The sequence below is a fragment of the Acartia tonsa genome, chromosome 3 (genome assembly GCF_053477335.1).
Source record: "Acartia tonsa isolate MP-2025a chromosome 3, ASM5347733v1, whole genome shotgun sequence".
Lineage (NCBI taxonomy): Eukaryota > Metazoa > Arthropoda > Copepoda > Calanoida > Acartiidae > Acartia > Acartia tonsa.
In genome coordinates, this window is record NC_137262.1 from 5,729,670 (window position 1) to 5,750,042 (window position 20,373).

General features: G+C 31.3%; 2 protein-coding genes across 6 annotated transcripts in view; one reads left to right on the plus strand and one right to left on the minus strand.

The window, feature by feature from the left end:
• Nop56 (Nop56 ribonucleoprotein) overlaps positions 1 to 20,373 on the plus strand; it is a 422,283-nt gene that overhangs the window by 154,479 nt on the left and 247,431 nt on the right. The window lies entirely within an intron of this gene.
• LOC145313139 (myotubularin-related protein 9-like) overlaps positions 5,598 to 20,373 on the minus strand; it is a 51,640-nt gene continuing 36,864 nt past the window's right edge. For 3 of the 5 annotated variants that reach the window (XM_080152415.1, XM_080152414.1, XM_080152416.1), the window contains 3 exons: positions 12,700 to 12,759; positions 9,388 to 9,490; positions 5,598 to 8,918 (listed from right to left, as the gene is read on the minus strand). In XM_080152415.1, coding sequence (XP_080008541.1) covers positions 8,818 to 8,918; positions 9,388 to 9,490; positions 12,700 to 12,759 — 264 coding nt within the window. In that variant the 3' untranslated portion in view covers positions 5,598 to 8,817. The remainder of the gene's footprint in view (positions 8,919 to 9,387; positions 9,491 to 12,699; positions 12,760 to 20,373) is intronic. The other 2 variants (XR_013877259.1, XR_013877260.1) reach the window with 2 other exon arrangements.

Sequence of the window (20,373 nt, forward strand, 5' to 3'; positions counted from 1 at the left end):
AAAATAAAATAACTAAAATACACTGCGTTAATTTCGTTTAAGGGAATCTAAAAAGAATCGTAAAGCGAGTGTAAAAATTTTGCCTAGCTAAAACCTGTGCACGCCACTGCATACTGTTTATAGAAGAAAAAAGATTATTCTGTAACTTTTGTCCACTAAATTAAAAATTTAAATCAAATTTGTTTCATATTGATATTACAGCTAAACATTTTTACATTTATATAAAATAGTAAATTTTTAAAACATAACATCAAACAAAAACAGCCTTAAAAGCCCAGCTATAACAAGCTAGAACAAACTATAATTTTGATTAATGATTGATTATAGAACGAGATGTAATTGTTCAATGATTTAATCAATAGTTATCTAAATTTCCAGCCACATGAGCCGTTCAAAGTTTCCCAGAGATGGGTTTTTAAAAGATGCCGCGTTTTTTCTCAACATTTTTTACGCTATGAATAACAAGCGCGGCATTCGCGAAATCTAAACAGAGTATACAACTATTTATTTGATTATTTCGCTTTTGTTAGTACAGCCTTTTCAAAAGAAAAACAAATTATCTTAAATCCATTTTTGCTGCATATTAATTAGTATATCTTTTTAGAGCTATATTAGACATTATACAAATGGCTAAAATAATAATTTTAAAATTTTGAATTCTTAAGACATATACTTTGTTTAGATTTCGCGAATGCTGCGCTTGTTATTCATAGCGTAAAAAATGTGGAGAAAAAACGCGGCATCTTTTAAAAACCCATCTCAATGCCTCCATGATAATAACTGGAATATAAAAAGCTGGATTGGACCACAACCAAGTTGGTTAACATTCATAATAATAATACAACAAAATTAAAATACTTACACAAGATTTTCATGATTCCTTATAAAGTGAAACACGCATAGGGCTAATATAAAGATTTTTCCTTCCACCCCATCCCCTCCTTCTGGACAAACTAACTAACCATTAAATGACAAGGTTAATATCAACCTAAATTAACGATAATTTATTCCCTGTCATAATATCCACGTATAATCTACATTTTATATTGCCACAATAACAGTACAAAATTTTGACATTGTGGAAACACCCCACAACAGTTTGTTTATCTAAAACAAACAGAAACCAGTCAACCTCAAGTTTACTCTTTACACCTCCTCTTTATAATAATAACTAGCGGCTTCGCCCCTAGCCTCTAGGGGCTTTGCCCCAAGAGGTGATAAAAAAAATTAATATTTATTGTTTTTAGTGAGAGAATGTTGCTATTCTTTCATTCAAAATAAATGCTGGAATACAAAATATTTTTTAACAAAGGACCTAGGAAATCTTAAGCAAATAAAAAATAAAAAAAAAAAATGGGGGGGGGATTTTTTTGTTTTTGGGGGGGTTGGGGGTGTCCCACCCCCCAAGAAAATAGCTTAAAACCACCACAGGATCAATAGGTATATACCCTGAAGAGTAGAATCCGATCGGTTCAGTGGTTACCGAGAACATAAGCTTCAGACGGACAGACAGACGGACAGACATCATTCTACTTTGTATTATAGATTACATTTTTAAATTTACCTTTTCACATTTCTGTTCAGTTAGGCCAGGTTAAGTAAACAAAACAACTAGTAATAAAATAAATCTTTTTAGTTTATAACAAGGATGACAACATCCATAAAAGCGAAGCACTGAAACAGTAGGACAAACGGACATTAACACTTGAAAAGTGTCAGAACTGAATAAGAGTTGCTTATAATATTGTACTTTGTTGTCCCAGGGATCAGATCAATCGGATAATTAGATCATATAAAAAATTGTTGTTAAAAAAGTGAAAAAATCAACATGTTGAAAAAGGACGTACGGACATTCTGGTAACGATTATAGAGTTGCTACGCTTTCTAAATTGTACCTAACTACTACAGGGATCACCAAACAAAATTTAAAGTCGAAAGGACAATTCTAACGAAAAAAGTTATCCGTTACGGACCTACCCTAATTATAGAAAAGCTTCGCTTTCAAAAATCCTGTTTGATTAGATTGAATCGTAGTTCAACGCTACATCATTACTAAAGACGTTAAAAAAGTTTCCTACTGCTACTATATCAGATACTCGTTATTGATAGACTGAGAAGGGAGAATGCCTTGGCCCAAAACAGGTGCACCTTCCAGAAAAAAAATATTTCTTTGCCGTACCTGTAAAAAGCTCTACTGTTAAGAACTATGTCGGTTTAGTAATTAGCGAGATCTTAGGTAAGATACATAGACATCCTGTTACTTTTATATAAAGACTAGCGGCTACGCCCCTAGGAGAACTTGAGGTGGAAAAGGAAGAAAGTCAACCCCTCTACACTTAAAATTTTAGTTTAAAAAGGAAAAAAATTACAAAATTGAGGGGGGGGGGGCTTTTTTACCAGGTGTGATTTCTCGTAGGAGGGCGGTTGTACCCTCCCCACCCACAATAGTTATAAACCTTCCCTGGACTTTAAAAAAAGCTCTGCAGACACAAATGTACACACAGACATCCTGTTACTGTTTTATAAAAATATTCCTGGAAATAAACTTTTTGTAAAATAAACGGACTATATTTGCATATAAAAGCTTTTTAGTCAGTCTGAAGGTCAAAATCTTTCAATACAAGACATCAACTTATCATTTAGAATATGGGGGGTAGACCTGTCCGTTATTTTCATTTCCTTTTTAGGAGTTGCCCCCCAAAATCAGTTGAATTTTTTTTTCTCGAACCAAATAATAATAAGAGAACCTAAGTAAACAGCGTAGACGTAGTGAGACTGTGTAGACTTACCATTATTAAGATTGAACGCAGCACTGTAAGAATTGGCTGTTTGTCATTTAGGCCCTCTGAAGAAGCGCAGCAATGACAAGAAAAAACATAAACATAAAAAAAACTAGACAATTTATAATTTTGCGCATATTGTGAATAACTTCCTGAATATTATTTAACTAACATTGATTGTTTTTACAATGCAAAAAGTTGAAGAAAAATAGATTTTCCTAAAAAAATATCTTTTCCTGGTTACTATACATTATGTGCTATCAGAAATCTATATTGAGACATTATACTGTCTGCCCAAAATCTTTGTGCTTACACTTACAAATACGAACAAGCATCTGAGATTGGTTTTTAAAAGATGCCGCGTTTTTTCTCGACATTTTTTACGCTATGAATAACAAGCGCGGCTTTCGCGAAATCTAAACAGAGTATACAACTATTTATTCAATTAAAGGGTGAGCAAAAAAAAATGCGTAGATTTTTCAAATTCAAATTGCGCGGCTTGTGTTAATAGTAGAAAAATGTTACGCATACCATTAGAACCGATAAGAAGTTTATTTTTTGGAAATATAAGAACGATTCATCTGCTACGTATAGTTAGGGAGCTACATGTTAAAATGTCCCAACTGACTTAAAACTTGACTTGCGAGTAAATTTTTGGACATTTTACCACCTAGCTCCTAGATTATTTGTAGCACAGGAACCGTTCTTATATTTCCAAAAAATACAGTTCATAGCGGTTCTAACGGTATGCGTAACATTTTTCTACCATTAACACAAGCCGCGCAATTTGAATTTGAAAAATGTACGCACGTCGTTTTGCAAGAACTAGTGTCTAATATTTACTAATATACTCGCAAGTCAAGTTTTTAGTCAGTTGGGACATTTTAACACGTAGCTCCCTAACTATACGTAGCAGAGGAATCGTTCTTATATTTCCAAAAAATAGACTTCTTATCAGTTCTAATGGTATGCGTAACGTTTTTCTACTATTAACACAAGCCGTGCAATTTGAATTTTAAAAATCTACGCATTTTTTTTGCTCACCCTTTATTTCGCTTTTGTTGGTACAGCCTTTTTAAAAGAAAAACAAATTATCTTAAATCCATTTTTGCTGCATATTAATTAATATATCTTTTTAGAGCTATATTAGACATTATACAAATGACTAAAATAATAATTTTAAAATTTTGAATTCTTAAGTTGTATACTCTGTTTAGATTTCGCGAATGCAGCGCTTGTTATTCATAGCGTAAAAAATGTGGAGAAAAAACGCGGCATCTTTTAAAAACCCATCTCTAGAAAACAGTTGTTCAAAAGATATTACAATAGCGTAGCTATCTTAAATCTAGGTTATATATGTACGTTCGCATAACGTACAGGACAGCTGTAGTCATAAGTTTTGCCACGTAGAAATTGTCCTATTGATTACAATTAGATTTTTGTGCCTAATTAACTATCCTTTACTATTTACTTACCTCAAATCATTATAAGCCCTCTCTTATCTGTTTGCTATTTGGGTTGGGCCGCATTCCGGAAACCGAATATCCGGCTTATTTCTAATGCAGGATGTCCGGTATCCGGCCGGATACCCGGCAAATTACCGGATGTCCGGCATTATAAATCAGCCGGATATCAGTTATCTAGATAGTTTCAATATCCGGTCGGATATTGAAAATGGCCGGCTATCCGGCCCTACCCTAATTGCGAATACGGATATCTACGCGGATATGATAGTAAAGTGAAGTAAACAAGAGTTTGACTTGAGCTGCTGATGGGCTACAAGACATAATAACTTTGAAACCAGCCTAAATATTGATAATGCTTTTACAAGACACAATGACTTTGAAACCAGTCTAAAGATTGATAATGCTTTTTATATGACTTCCATTTACATTGGCATTAACCTTTATAGAATATGAAAGGTTTTGAGAGGCCTTTTATGTGTAATATGCCAAGATTCTGGGTACTCACAGTAAAATATACTTAAGGGCAATTTTTTTTCTCACACAACAATCACAAAATAATATTTTCTTTCGAAAGCGATTAATATCCGGTGGAATAGAACCGGTTCTCAGCCATACTAAAAAATTATGCAAAGCGCCGTATTATAAACGGATTTGAAAATGTACAATTATAAGATTAAAACCAGTTTTTTTAGCCCCAAGATAACTATTAGTTTATATCAAAACTAGCGGCTACGACATTAGAGGTTTCTATTGGCACTTGAGGGTGGGAGATGGAAGCGAAGTTGACCCCTACCCCCCCCCCCCCCCCCTACACACCAAAAAAAATAGTTCCCTGGACCTATTAGAAGCTAACTGAAAAGCGGTTAGAGAGATCCTTTAGTACGGACAGAAGGATATCCAGTTCCTTTTATATAGTAGGCTATTGTAAAAACGAGGATGACAACATCCATAAAAGCGAAGCTCTGAAACTGTAGGACAAACTGACATTAACTACACTTGTATAGTGTCAAAACAAAATAATCAAAATATAAATGTATAAGAGTCGAAGCAAAATTGTAAGTAAATTTGTTGAAAAATTGCTTGATGCAGGATAATTATTAAGGACATACTTACATTTATAGGACTTGATTATAGAGTTGTTTCGTTTATAATATTTTACTTTGTTGTCTTAGGAATCCGTATACCAAAAATCAGATCAATCGGATAATTTGATCATACATATAAAAATTTCTTGTTAAAAAAGGGAAAAAATCAACATGTTGAAAATGGACGTACAGACATTCTGGTAACGACGTCTTGACCGACCCTAATTATAGAAAAGCTTCGCTTAAAAAAAAAACTAAACTCAAAACAATCAATCACATTTATTGAGATCAAAATAATCAATCTTATTTGTGCTTTAAATTTTTATATAATTTTCAAATAACAACATTTTTAAAATACATACATACAAACATATAATATATCTTTTGGTAAAATAATTAACTAGTTTTCTTTGGTCTATTTGTTATATTATCAGAGTTTCAAAATAAGTCGCTTTGAGTTTTTTAGTATTAATAATAGTTATGTCCACAAAAAGCGCAACAATGACTAAATTATCTATAATACAAAGTAGAATGATGTCTGTCCGTCCGTCCCTTAAGATCTCGGTAACCAATGAACCGATTGGATTCTACTCTTTTCTTCAGAGAGTATACAGGTTCTGTAGTGATTATAGGTTTTTTTTGGGCGGTGAGACACACCCAACCCCTCCAAAAAAAAACCTCAATTTTTTTTCATTAAATTACTCCTTGGGGCAAAGCCTGGGGCGAAGCCGCTACTTATTTTTATAAAATAAAATAATTAGGTAGTTATACAGTAATAAAACTTAATATAAAATCAAACATTATATTTTTCCAATAAAAAAACACACAGGTCAAACAAAAAAGAGGGGAAAGGACAGTGTTACCTAGTATATACGACGTTTGCGAGAAAAACATTACTAAAGATTTTTTTTATCAAAACAGATAATAAATTGACAAAATTTCAAATTTTTGGACATACATACCGCGTATCTGACATACCCTACTTGTAGAGTAGCTGCCCTATTAACAATCATAAGCTTTGGTTTACACTTACTAATCACATTAATGTTATATATGATACAATATTTCTATACATACATTTATTAGGTCATTAATTGCATCTTTGACTTCAGGACAGCGTTTGACAATCATTTTCATTTCAGAGTATCTTTAGGCAGTGAGGGAGGGAGGGGACACTGGATTAAAAATTATAAAGTTCCCAAAATACCATTGGCTTTCAAACCTTGGTTTCAGGAATCTAGTTTGGGATTGTTTCTAGAGTTCTCAAAACAATAAAATCAAGTTACAGCTTAATATGCACTGTTCTATCATTTCTAAGTTGCTTTTAATTTTAGCATTATGAGAACTATTTACAATTGACCCCCTCCCCCCCCCCCCCCTTTGTATTATATGCAGCAATTATTAGGTATTTTAACCTTAAATAGTTTTTTATCAATAAATTGTAAAGTCTTAGAAGGAGCAAATAGTTTTTCCATTGTTAGATATCGTAGGAAAACAAACTAATATCCAATAAAAAGACAAATAAAATTACCCATATAATATTTTTTCTCGTTCATCCGGTGGATAGGAACCGGTTCTCATCCATACGAAAAAACTATGTCTAGCATCGTATTATATCTGGTTTTCTACGAATATAGAAATGTACAATCATAAGATTAAAACCAGTTTTTTTAGCCCGTGCCTTCGGCATCTCGGGACTAAAAAAACTAGTTTTAATCTTATTCTATATCCGCGGAAAGCCGTTTATAATACGATGAAAGAAATAAATATTAAATCAAATAATTCCTAATTCGCTTTAAGATTAAATATCTAATAAAACTATGTTTTTCCCATTCTAAAAATTAAATTTAACAATTCTAAACTCTTTTAGAAATATAATTACATAGGTAAATTGACATTTGACGACAAAAATAGTGCTTATATGTACATTGTACAAAATATAGATTTTCATGAAAATCAGTGCTATACAATATACATTTAGTAATATTCAACGAGAACAATTAACATTCATTAACAATAAAGAGCGCAGCTAATACTTATTCTTTTATAGGAATGAGAAATACATTCCATAAAAATATCCTTTCTGTTTTTTTAGAAGATTTGGGAATATTCCCTTTCGTGGCAACGCCCCTCAAGGGGCGATTCGTTGTATTTTAAAATGGCTTTTTATAGGTTTTTAGGTTAAGTTAGGTTGTATTGGGTAAGGTGATTGCCCCATAGGGTTAGGCAATTGGCCCCGCAGGGTTCTAGCCCCCCGCATGGGCTATAAATAGGGAGAAAAGCTACTGTGAAAAATACGAAGAATTGCCCCTTAAGGTGGGTTGCCACGAAAGGGACTGTACCCGAAGATTAATAAAATGATACATTGATTCGTTAACAATTGGATATTCTATACATTAATTTTAAATTCAAGCTTATTCATTTTTATAAAATATGTAATCTATAGAGAAGCTTTACTATTTCTAATCTTTTAAAACAATTTATCAAAAACAACAATATTAAGTGCGACTAGAATCACAGAAGTTTACAAAACAAGACATTCTGTTATTTGCATCAGCTCGAAATTGATGATCATTTAATATAAAATTTTTATTCAGAAAGATATTTCCATTAATATGTATATATGATTATAATTTTATTTATCAAAGCTCAATTCGTAGGTAGCTAATGGTTCAGCGAGGTAAATGATAAAAACGAGTTTAATTTTAATAAACATTTTACTAAAGATAAATAATATCAATGGGTCTAATCCTAAAAAAATTGTTGACTCGCCTCGGAGTTAGGGTTTCCTTATCCTTAAATAAAAATAAAGGAATATGTCTAACTTAGAAAACCATAACTTCTACGCAAGTTTCAGAAAGTTTGGATCAAGTAAAGAACAAAGACCTTTCTTGAAAGGCAAATTCTGCTCTTTTAAGGAACAACTTCGTCTTCATTGCATGATCCGAAAATAGCATGATTTGACCCAATATCTCATTTGGAATGTCTAAGTAGCTGAACAAGTTATGTTAACGAAGTTAACAATTCAATAATACATATCAATTTTTAATAGGATTGTCTTATAATACACATAATTCTATTTTTTAAGAATAAAATACAAAGCTCTATTTGAGTATTATTCTAAAATTTATATTGTATACACTGTATAAATAAATTCATAAATGCATAAATTACAACACTCTTTCATAGTGTTATACCCATATCTTTTTAAATCAAGAGATTAAAATAAAAAAATTTCTTTGGGCCTGAAACCCTATCTACTTTTTTGATAAATAAGATGTTTAAAAGGAACCTACATGCCTTCTTGGGATAATTCAGCAAGATATCTACTGGATGTCTATTGTCTATTCGGTATCCTTGATCCTGGATACCTCGTGGTAATAATTTTGGTTTGTTTCTTTAAGATAGAAAGTAAACATACTGGATGTCTTTTTTGGTATCTTTAACGTGCCGTACCAAGAAGGACATCTAATGAAGTCTGGATGTCTACTTGTTGTCTCCAAGAGCTGGTACCTTGATACCTCGCGGGGATAGTTCTTGGTGTAAATTAATTTCAGGTTCTACAATTTCCAATTCACCTTCCTCTTCTAAAATATTTCAAATTAATCAAAATAATCACATTAACTTTAAAAAGGGCCTGTGGAGACTATTGTATAAAGACCTCATTTATAGCTGGCTGAAAATAGAAATATCTTTCCATCAATGGTGGCCATTATGTCAATTATTAAGTTCTCGCAAATAATGTAAAATACAATGCATATTTACGAGGGGCAATCCAAATAGATATCAGTATAAAATTTTGACTGTTAAAAAATCATCATTTATTGGTATCTTCAATCAAACTATTTACGTAGCATTGCTTTATTTGTATTTACTTCGTAATACATAATCTTTCTAGCAAGCGCTTTATTAAAATTAAATAAAAGCTTTCTGTTTTGAATTTGAATGCTCTACATACCTTTAATTACAAGATATATAAAATCATCACAACTTTTTTTTCCGACCTCCGTTAAAAGTAAACATTTTCTGACTAATCAAGTGATTCAGTGTTTTTACCTTCATCTTGTTTCTCTCCCACTTCAATGAGACCAAGATCTAAGGCTTCCTTCTGTAATTCGTCCAATTCCTTTCTCAATCTAGCAGCCTCTATCTTGGCATTCTAACAACGAAATATAAAAAAATATGAATAAAATACAACTACAAAAGGGCCTGTTTTTTTTTGGAGTTATCTCAAAATGAAGCGTGTTTATTGTTTATTGAGGTTAATTCTTATAAAAAACAAAACATCTAAATCGGCTATGGTTTGCCTTATCACCAAAACTCTTTGTAGAAAAAATTCTTCTATCAATAACACTTTTTCAAACTTACAATTGAATTAGTACAAATAAAATTTGATGATCATGCTTACCATAGCCGATACAGCGATAATTGTCTATTTAAGAATTCACCTGTGTTATCTGCTTGAGAATTAACAAAATTGAAAAAAATTGGAGAAAAAAAATTTCTAAGAGGATAACGCCATTGAGGGTTAGCTGCAGACAGCCTTGTCAAATTTCCTGTAACGTAACTTCTAATTTATTTAGATGATGTAATTCAGATCTCGAGGCCAGAATTCGGATAAAAAAATTTAATTATTAGCCATGAAATAGTTCAACAATTTGTTTCTACGAGTATTTTTTATTCCAACCTCAGAGCAATCTTAAACATAATTATTTGCTTACACAAGATATAATTATTATAATGCATTGTTCCTATATTAAAGTAATATATATAGAGTGATAAATAGCTATAAAACCATTTTCTTTTTTCAAAGACCCCTGATGCTGCAGAAGGTTGTTTATCGATAGAAATTTTGCTTTCTCACTTAGCTGCTAGAAAGCTCATAAGCTGTCATTGGAATAAGATTTGAAGGAACTTCACTAATTAATCAAAACCACCGTATATTTTGGTATAAGGATTTGGGGGACCTTTATTATTAATTAAAGTCATGTGACCTAATGTACAAGAGTTAAAACAATTAAATCAAAAGATTTTAGTGTAAAACTATTTGTAAATAAGAGTATAAGAATAAGATATTGTTATCAACGACAAAATATAAATGTTTTGCCTAATTTTTGTAAAAATTTGGAGCATATTTATCATTTAAAATCAATGCTATCTTTTCAAAAGTGTTTTGATTGTGTTTTGTAAGCAAAACCTGTTTTTTATTATTTGTACTGTGTAATTTTATTTGAATATTTAATTCAAAGATAGCAATTTTTTTTTAAAAATAACCTAAGATGAATGTCGGAATTTTCTTATTAAACATAATAATGTATATATAATTAGAATAGTAAGACCTTGAAAATAAGCAAAAAATTATTATATGATAATTATCAGTAAATCTAACAGAATTTAAGCGTAATTATTAAAAAGCTAGCTTAAAAAAATAATAATACATTTTTTTCTCAAATACTATAGCACATTCTAACAAGGATGATGATATCAAGTTTAGCAACATTTAACAAATATGTCTTTCAAAAAACAGTTGATTTATTGCATGAAATATTGAAAATGTATCTAGCAATTTACAGATTTTTATGATTTTCAGGAATTTAAAATAATTACATTCATTTGGTAACTGTAAAAGCAGAGTGTAGCATGTATAGTGTCATAAATGAGCTACAATTTGAAATAATTTACATATATTTATTAGGATGTAATATCCTTTTATAAAAAAACAAATACAATTGATTTTAATTACAAGTTCATTGAATAAAAATCCGGACTTTCTGATGGATAGACAAAGTGATTTATAGAGTAGCTTCGCTACTAAATATGACATATACACAGACATGCGCTCTGGTTCAGTTCACATTGCTATGGACAGTTAAACTATTTAGGAAAGTTGTAAGGAAGAAAGTTATCTATCTAGTACTAAGATAAAGATTTAAAAGCCTCCTAAAAAAAGAAATATATTTTTAAAAACAAATTAAATCTATAGTGCTGTTAACTTGAACTTTAATATTGTTATTATAAAAAATGGAAATAATGTATACTTTCCGAAATAATTGTACTCAAGACAGCTTGTAATGAAATTACTGTCCAGATGTTTACGATTTTATAATTTTTTGACAACGCCAAAATTGTTTTTTTTTTACTTTATTAATTTTAAGATATATGCATTATCTATAAAGGACAAACACAAATACATAATAAATTTTATAGTTAGGGTATTGTTTCTAAAAATGAAAAAACCTGTATAAAACTCAGCCATTTTAGAGTCTAAGCTGTCAAATTTCTTGAGCAATGGGATTGTGTTGGTAGGTCTTTGCGATAGTTCTATATAGTCATGTACCCTTGCTCCCTCTATTCTCTAACTTTATTGTTCTTATCATTACCAATAAGGGGGATGCAGGTATTGAACAATGGATGATGAAATAACTATCCCATCATCCCTAAATTTTTTTTAATTTTTAATTTCTTAAGGCGTATTAGGGGAAGTGGGAAGGTGTGATAAATAAATATCTCTCCTTGCCTGATAAATACCCAATATATAATATTGCTTTGTTATTGAAAACAACAATCTTGTCTATTTATAAAGATTAAGGGGGGGGGAGGGGGGTTAATGCAACCACCTCGTAATCAATGCGCAACTGGCACTTAAAATCCGAATATCATTATGAAACTTTTCAATATTTCGTTCGATTTAGGGAAAATAGACCTACCAAGGATTACTCATCCCAAGTTTCATAACGAAATTCGAATTCTAAGTGCCATTGGCGCATTGATTATGAGATGGTTGCATCCCCCTCGCCCCTTTCGAATCCTATACAAAGAAAATGAGGCCACTAAATCCCAATTATCCTCTACATACATTCATAAGTTTAACTTTAAGGGCGTCAAATCATGTTCTAACTACTTTTACGTACTGTCAGAAATTAAAATATTAATGCTGTATAATGGAAATCTACCTAGTAAATTTGTTTTAATATACAAATATTACTATTAAACAAAGTCTTTCTTGTTAGTAGCGAAGCAACTATATGATTTACTATCACTCAGTCTTTAAGTCCTTAACGCTATGGGAGAATGTGATTTTCTCGGCTGTTATTGAAGAGAGACATATGAAATTTCCAGTGAAGATTCCTATAACTTATGCACTGTTCATCTATTCTGCACATTGTGTTGTCCGTCTGTCTGTCGGTCATGCTCCAAATACAATAATTTTCCTTTTTTTAATGGATTCGTGATTTCTCTTTCTTTTCTTTACTATGAAAAGTGAACATCTTCTCTAAAAATCACGTTGTCCGTTTTTCGATTCCAAGATATTTTTGTGCTTTGCTACTTATGGATGTTGTCATCCTTGTTTTATTATGAATAGTTTACCTTGTTTCTTTCTATAATTTCTGTAATCTTCTTTCTTTCATAAGCCTGGTGTTTCTGATCCTAAAATTATCATTTCATTAACCATCTATAATACAAAGTAGAACGATGTCCGTCTGTCCCTTAAGATCTCGGTAACTACTGAACCGATCCGATTCTACTCTTCAGGGTATATACCTATTGGTCCTGTGGTGGTTTTAGGCTATTTTCTTGGGGGGGGGGGGAGATACCCCCAACCCCCCAAAAAACAAAAAAAAACTCCCCCATTTTAAAAAAAGATTTGCTTAAGATTTCCCTGGTCCTTTTACGAATTTCGCCTTAATTTTATTTTTAAATCACCTCTTGGGGCAAAAGCCTCCAGAGGCTAGGTGCGAAGTCGCTAGTGTTAAAATAAAGAAGTTAAAACGTCTTTCTGCCAGTGCAGTGATATAATATGTTAATCGTCTATTAATAATGTAAGATTTCTGATATCTTCAGCTATAGACAAACAAATAGTCTAAAATATTCCAAGATTTAAATCCAAGATCAAAATATTCTAAAGCCTTCTCAGGGACTTATATGTAAGATTTGAAAAAAATTTTGAATTTATATTAGTTATTTCTCGAATCGTATTATAAACAGCTTTCCGCGGATATAGAATGTACAAATATAAGATTAAAACCAGTTTTTTTAGCCCCGAGGTTTTGTAATTTTTTCTCTACATAAATACCCCTAAGAAATATCCATAAAACAGGATCTTTATTAAGGACGTCCGACGTCCCCTAAACAAATTTTGGTGACCATAGAAAATACATTAGAACCCCCCAACTCAAACCTCATTTTTTCCCCGACCCCCCAAAAAGCTTGGACGTCCTTGATCTTTATATCATGCATAGAGAGTAGCAGCAAGGTCTTTTCCTTTCAATTGATGATGACGATGCAATATTAATAAATTTATTACAAGGATTACAATATCCATAAGTAGAGCAGTTATGGAGCAGTCAAATAAGAGAAAAAATAAGGAACGGTGGGGGGGGGGGGGTGAGGCATTGGACTGTAAATTACACTAGTGCTCAAAGATTTACCACGATATCTTATTCGTTCGCACAAAAATTTGGTACTTTCTATTAAATTCGGGTATAGTTTTTTAACGGGCGTTTCATCGTATTTTCACAGTAGCTTTTGATTGGTTATTTTAGGTTATGTTATGTTATGCTATGCTAGTTGTTATTTGCCCCTCAGGGTTAGGCAATTGGCCCCGCAAGTGCTAGAAATAGGAGAAAATCTACTGTGAAAATACGACGAAATGCCCTTGAAGAGGCGTTGTCACTTAAGGGACTATACCCCTGAATTTTTATTTATTATTTCCAAACTGGAAGTGTTATAACTTTTTAACCAATAATTTAAATCTACTGAAATCTTGTTGATCATAATTTGGGATGTATTTCAATTTATAGTCCATTGTCTTATCCATAAAGATCTCTGATTTAAAAAAAAACATGCATATTTAATAAAGCAGACATACTAAGATAACTAATTATTGAGAAGCCTCACTTCTAATAAGGAAAATAGATTGATAAAACTATAATGACAATTTGTGTGTGTAGAGAATACAGATGATAATAATTGATACATTAGTACTTCATCTTACAAATATATTAGAACAACAAGGATGAAAAATATTCAAAAATGACGGTGGCGTGCGAAGCACTTTGTCTAGGGGGGGGCATTTTGAAGATTTTGTAAAATTTTGCCCCCCCCTAAATCAAAGTGCCCCGGGGGGGCACTTTGCTTTAGGGGGGGGGCATTTTGATTATATATACTAATTTTAAATAAGGGCGTTTTAAGGGGTGGGATTATTTGATTATGGGCCTTCTAGTCCTTATCCCTTCTTCCCCATCCCTATTTCCCATTTATATCCCCGATCTCTTCCCCCCCCTCTCTTCTCCCCCATCCCTTCTCCTCACCCTGCAATGACCGAAGGGAAGGGAGCTAGAAAGCATCTTCGAAAAAAAAGTACAGAAGATAATTTAACCTTCCACCCCTCCCCCCCATTACAAAAATTTTTTTATGGGAGGAAGGGGATGTTATAAAATCTCAGCAGAAAGGATGAATAACCCCATTAAAAAAAATTTGGGGGGGGGGGGAGATAAAAACACTCATTTTGGAAATAATTTACCAAAAATAAACCTAATATGTGGAACTGATTTTATCACATTTAATGTGAGAATGTTGATTTTATCATATTCAAAATAAATGCTGTAATAAGCTTTAAAATATTTAAACACTAGTCTCTCATTGGACACAAAATGACGTCCAATAAGAAAAAGGAATAAAAATATTGGAAAGAAAATTATTTTATTTCAAAATTAATTCCTGGCATTTTGGAATAAAAAATATAGAGGAAAGAAAATTATTTATTTCAAATTTATTTCTGGTCTTGAAATAATATTCATTATTTTATTTTAATTCGAGTGTCAACCAATAAGAAATAGGCATGCTGTTTTAAAAGTTTGGAATAAAAATTATTTTTTTTGTCAATTCCTGTTTTCAGAGTATAAAGTGAGAATAAATTTTCCAACATCATTATTGATTTCTAATTAAACATTTCATACAGTGGGTAATATTTATTTCAACATTTTTTGTCATTCAAAATCAAGTGTCACAAAAATAATAATATTTAACATAAAAAAGAAATTTTTAAAATAATTTTGTTTTCTTTATTTGTTGAAGATTTCAGCCCAAGCTTTTTCTGAGGGGGGAGACCCCCCTCAACCCCCCCTCTCCTGAGGGGGGAAACCCCCCTCAACCCCCCCCCTGACGCTCTCTTCTTTAAATCTTTCATTATTTCTGTAATTTATTCAAACTATCTTATAAATTTCAAAACATGAGATAAAAAGGAAATAATTTGCTGTACATTATTAAAAAATTTAAAAATTGTAAAAAATATTCCAACATGACTTTTAATTTTAAATACAAGAATATTTTTTCCTATATGATATGTTAAATTTGAATACAGGAATAATTTTGTACTGTGGAATTCAAGAAATAAATGCTGTACATTAGAGTGGCTTGATTTTCAATGATTTTCTAATTTTTAATGTGCTACATACACTTTCTGTCTGAACCTCATATAAGAGACCAAAAAATGAAAAGAAAATATTTTGAATAATGGGGAGGCTCGCTGATGCATGTAAACTTTTAGAAAGACACTTGTGGGGAGAATTTTTTTTTTTTTTTTTTGGGGGGGGGCAATTATTTTTCTTTCAAAGTATAGCTTTATGCACCTTCCCAATTTTGTCTTGAAGAGTAGAATAAGAATAAAACATCTGTTTTAAAACTATTGATCCTAGCAAGAAAAATACATAAATAATTTTAAAAACCAAGAGATTTTACATTTAATTTAAGATTTTTCATGCTTGGATGAATATTTTTTAAAACCAATTTGATATTCTTATATTAATCAACAAGACAAATTCAAAAAGATGCATAAAGCAATACTTTGAACGAAAAAAAGTTGCACCTCCAGAATAAACTTCTAAAATTTTTAATGCATGGAAACACCTTCCCCCCCATTTCCCCTCAAGGACAAAATCAATTTTTTATATTTAGGTTTCTTATATGATGTTTAAACTGTAGATGTTGATTACAAATTCAATGTCCAAAATTGATCCACTCTACTGTACATTGTTATAATTTAATATTTGATGTGGGTATAAACATTAGACATAGATGGTCAATCTGACCCCATTTTTTTTCTTAAAAAGAAACCTTTGTTCACTTTTTGTTGTATATGAAATACAGCCCTATAGGCAACATTATTTGCAACTAAATTTTGCAATGATATAATTTTTAGAAAGATAACTTTATTATAAGAAATTAAATTATTTATAACTAACTTATTATATGTTGTGTCATACGCTTCACATTATATGATGGAAGAAATATTTTCTTCAAATATTTCACCCAAGGAAAGCTTTAACCTAAGATATTTAACAATTTATAGCTGATACATAATGTAAACAAAATTCCCTTGTGCTGTCTCTAGGTTATCTCTATTGTATAAATGAACGTACAAAAGAGGAGGAGAGAGAGAAGGAAATAGACAGAAAAGTGAGGGAGGGGGGAGGGGGAAGAAATATAGAGAAAAATAGACAGAGATATTTATTGTTCACCCTTAGATGATGTAAATTTTTTGATAGACTTTTTTGAATTTAAGAAAAAGATAGAGAATGAGACAAAACCAAGTATCATATTTTATTAATATTGCTTATACAAGAAAGGTCATTCAAAATTATTTCACCAATATTAAGGTCAAGTGACAAAAATTTAAATTTCCACCTACTTCGCCCCCAGAGGGGGCAATAGTAGAGGAAAATTCAAATTTTGATCACATGACCAAAATTGTTGAAATAATTTTAATATCCTTTCTAGCATTCACAATATTACGAAAATATGATAAATAACTATTAAATATTTCTTTATTGTATGACAACAAGGATGACAACATCTATAAGTAGCAAAGCACAAAAAATCATTAATAAGAATATAGACAAGAAGATTTAAAGAGCATTAGTTTAAATAAATATATATTTTAGGTAAAAAAAGTCACAAATCCTTTTTCTTGTATGTTGTGTGATGACAGTCAAAGTAAATTACATACTAGATGCTCGGAACAACAAGAGATTTTATTTTTTTGATATTATAATCCACAAAAAAATTTATTGTGCTATAAAATCCAAAGATATAAAGAACTTTGTAAAAAATAAAAAAAATACTTGTCCTTTCATCTACAGATATGAAAATCTCTTAGAAATATGGAAAACTTTGGGGTATAGTCTCTTTTGTGGCAACGCCTCTTAAGGGGCATTTCGTCGTATTTTTATAGTAGCTTTTAATAGTTTATTATAGGTTAAGTTAGGTTAGGTGATTTTCCCGCAGGGTTAGGCAATTGGCCCCACAGGGGCTATAAATAGGGGAAAAGCTACTGTGAAAATATGAAGAAATTAAGAGGCAATGTCACGAAAGGGACTACACAGTGGGATCTTTTGCCAAAAAACGGGACATTAAGGGTAGACAAAAGTAAACATCAATAAAAAAGCTTGTATTTGACGAAATGATGTAATTTCTTTTGCTTTAACTCAAAAATAACATAAATTTTGCTCCTGTTAACTTCTAATGTGCATTTGGTAAGTACGTCTGGCGGTTTTGGAGGAGCGAAGCTACCCTATTTTTAAAAAATCTATAAACCTTCATAACTTTAGCTAGGATAGGAATATTTTAACAAAATAAACGTCTATGTAAATATTTCTTCAATGCAAACAATGTTTGTGAACATGAATATAGCGTCAGGTGCACCCAGTTCGAGTCCCGGCATTTTTAGGTAGGTCCAGTATAAGTAAAATAGGACACTAATAAGGCATGTTTTCTAATGTTTTTTTTTACAGATATAAACAACAATAACAAAAATTTCAAAACACTTTTGATTTTGTGTTAATACCTTTATTCTAAGTCTAGCTATCTTCATTTAAAGTTTGTATAAGAATATAAACATAATTGCTTATATTATATTCTCTCTCAAACGTATATTTCTCTATCTCTCTCAGACGCATATATAATGTTTTTGGAATATTATAATTAATCCCCGAATTTGAATTTCTGCTGAACCAAAACCAGTTAGAAATACAATTTTTTTCAGAACACATGAAATTTAGCAAATTTAATTGCTAAAATAAAAGTATTTATAAGTCATCTTTTTTTAAGGACTCCTTGTTCCCTTAAATGTCCATTAAAACCGCGAGAACGGCAAAAATCGTTAAAAATTACACCTACGGCGGCAAATAACGGCGAAACGGTTGGCCGGAGGCAAATAATGCATTTGTAAAGAAAGTTCCGCCTTAAAAAGTTAGAAAACATTGCAGAGATGACTTTGGGCTCTAAAATGACTCCTTCCCCCTCTAACGAGGAAAAATTTCAAATTAACAAGAACAAAATTGTTCAAACCATGCAATGTAAAATGCTCAATTACTCAAAAACGGCCGGGAGGCCCCAGGTTATGAAAACTGTTTTAAACACAATACATGTTGCATATTAATATTATCATTGCAAAACCCGGGGCATCCTGGCCGTTTTTGGGTAAAATGGAGAAAACTGATTTTTTGGGGTTAAAAATCTTAATATTTTTGGTGAAATTTTCTCACAAAATGTCAATTTACACCACCAAAAAAATATTTTTTTTAAATTTTTCTTTAATTAGACATTGGTACAGGTATCTGAAAAGTACCTCAATCAAAAATTATTTTCATAAGATGAACATAAATGTATTTTTTGTTGCTTTGAAAAAATTGTGTAAAAAAATCTGGAAAATCATCAAAACTGAAAAGAAATTTTTCACTACCTTTTTTTAAAAATGGCATAAATCCGCCAAAAATGAATATTTTTTAAAAATTTCTTTTCTAGCTGTCTACTTACAGCCATTATTAATTCCTAGGATAGATAAAAGTCAATTTTAAATTTTTTGGATGTCCCACTGGATCCCACTGTGGACTATACCCGAAATTTGATTTTGATACCCTTAGCTACAAAAATTTTGTGAATTGGACCAAACAATGGGGGAATTGTGAAAGATACAAAATTGCCAAAAACGTCCTTAAGAGCAGTCCGACCTCCAGAAATTTCTAATATTTAATTATACTCCATAATGTTGGGAGTGTTAACATTAAGTTTTAGCCTTCTATCTTTAATTGCAGTTAAGAAAATTACATTTCCCCATTAGCATTACAAACTGACAGCCATAGTTATTATAGAGAAGATAAAAAGTTATATCAACATATCCTACCCTCTTCAAATGGCAATTTAACAATATGTCAATTTTTCATGAAGTGGTGTTTTCAAGGATTTATTAGGGCAGTGTGCAAAGCGCACCGAAAAATATTTATTTCCTCTTTTAACTAAAATCAATTAACTACAACAAGAGTGACGTATTTTAACAAGTTAGGAATATAGAGTGTAGTTAGTTTTAAGGCTCTTTAATGAAAATTGCCATTAAAAAACATGTCTTTTGTAAGGGTATGTACACAAAAAAATTATAAACTTATCCTGAACATCATATGACATCATTTATAGTTATTAATTTAGACAGACATACAATGTTGAAAAAAAGGCTTAGATAAATATCAACGCTGTTTCATTTTTATTTAAATAACTTTTTGATTAAATATTTGATTTTTACAAATGTTTTTATACAATGTGATAAAAAGCAGAAACCAATTGGAAGGACGCGAAGCGCAAATTTTTTTCTTCAAATATGCAGGGAGGAGGGAAGGTGTTTTGGGCTATTTATTACACTAGTCCCCAATATTTCATATAAACATTTTCTCATTCGTTAGCTCAACATCTTTTGGGACTTCAATGGAATATTGATTGGTTGGTTAATTAAGTTGAGTTTCCATACGTTTCATCCACTAATTGTAATCTATATAAGGGGTAATTTTGTGTATCATCATTGGGGATGTACAAAATTTCTTTGGTAAAAAGTTTATATTATACAAAAAAAGATACTTCCTATTAAGGTTAAATGAATAGTAACTGTCTGTTTTTGTTGAGTATTTCTTGATCTTTTTTTTGGAAATTGGGAGAGTTTTGCTTTTTGTAGGGTAGGGGGCAAAAAGGGGCATTTTTGTTTACCAGGGGGGGGGG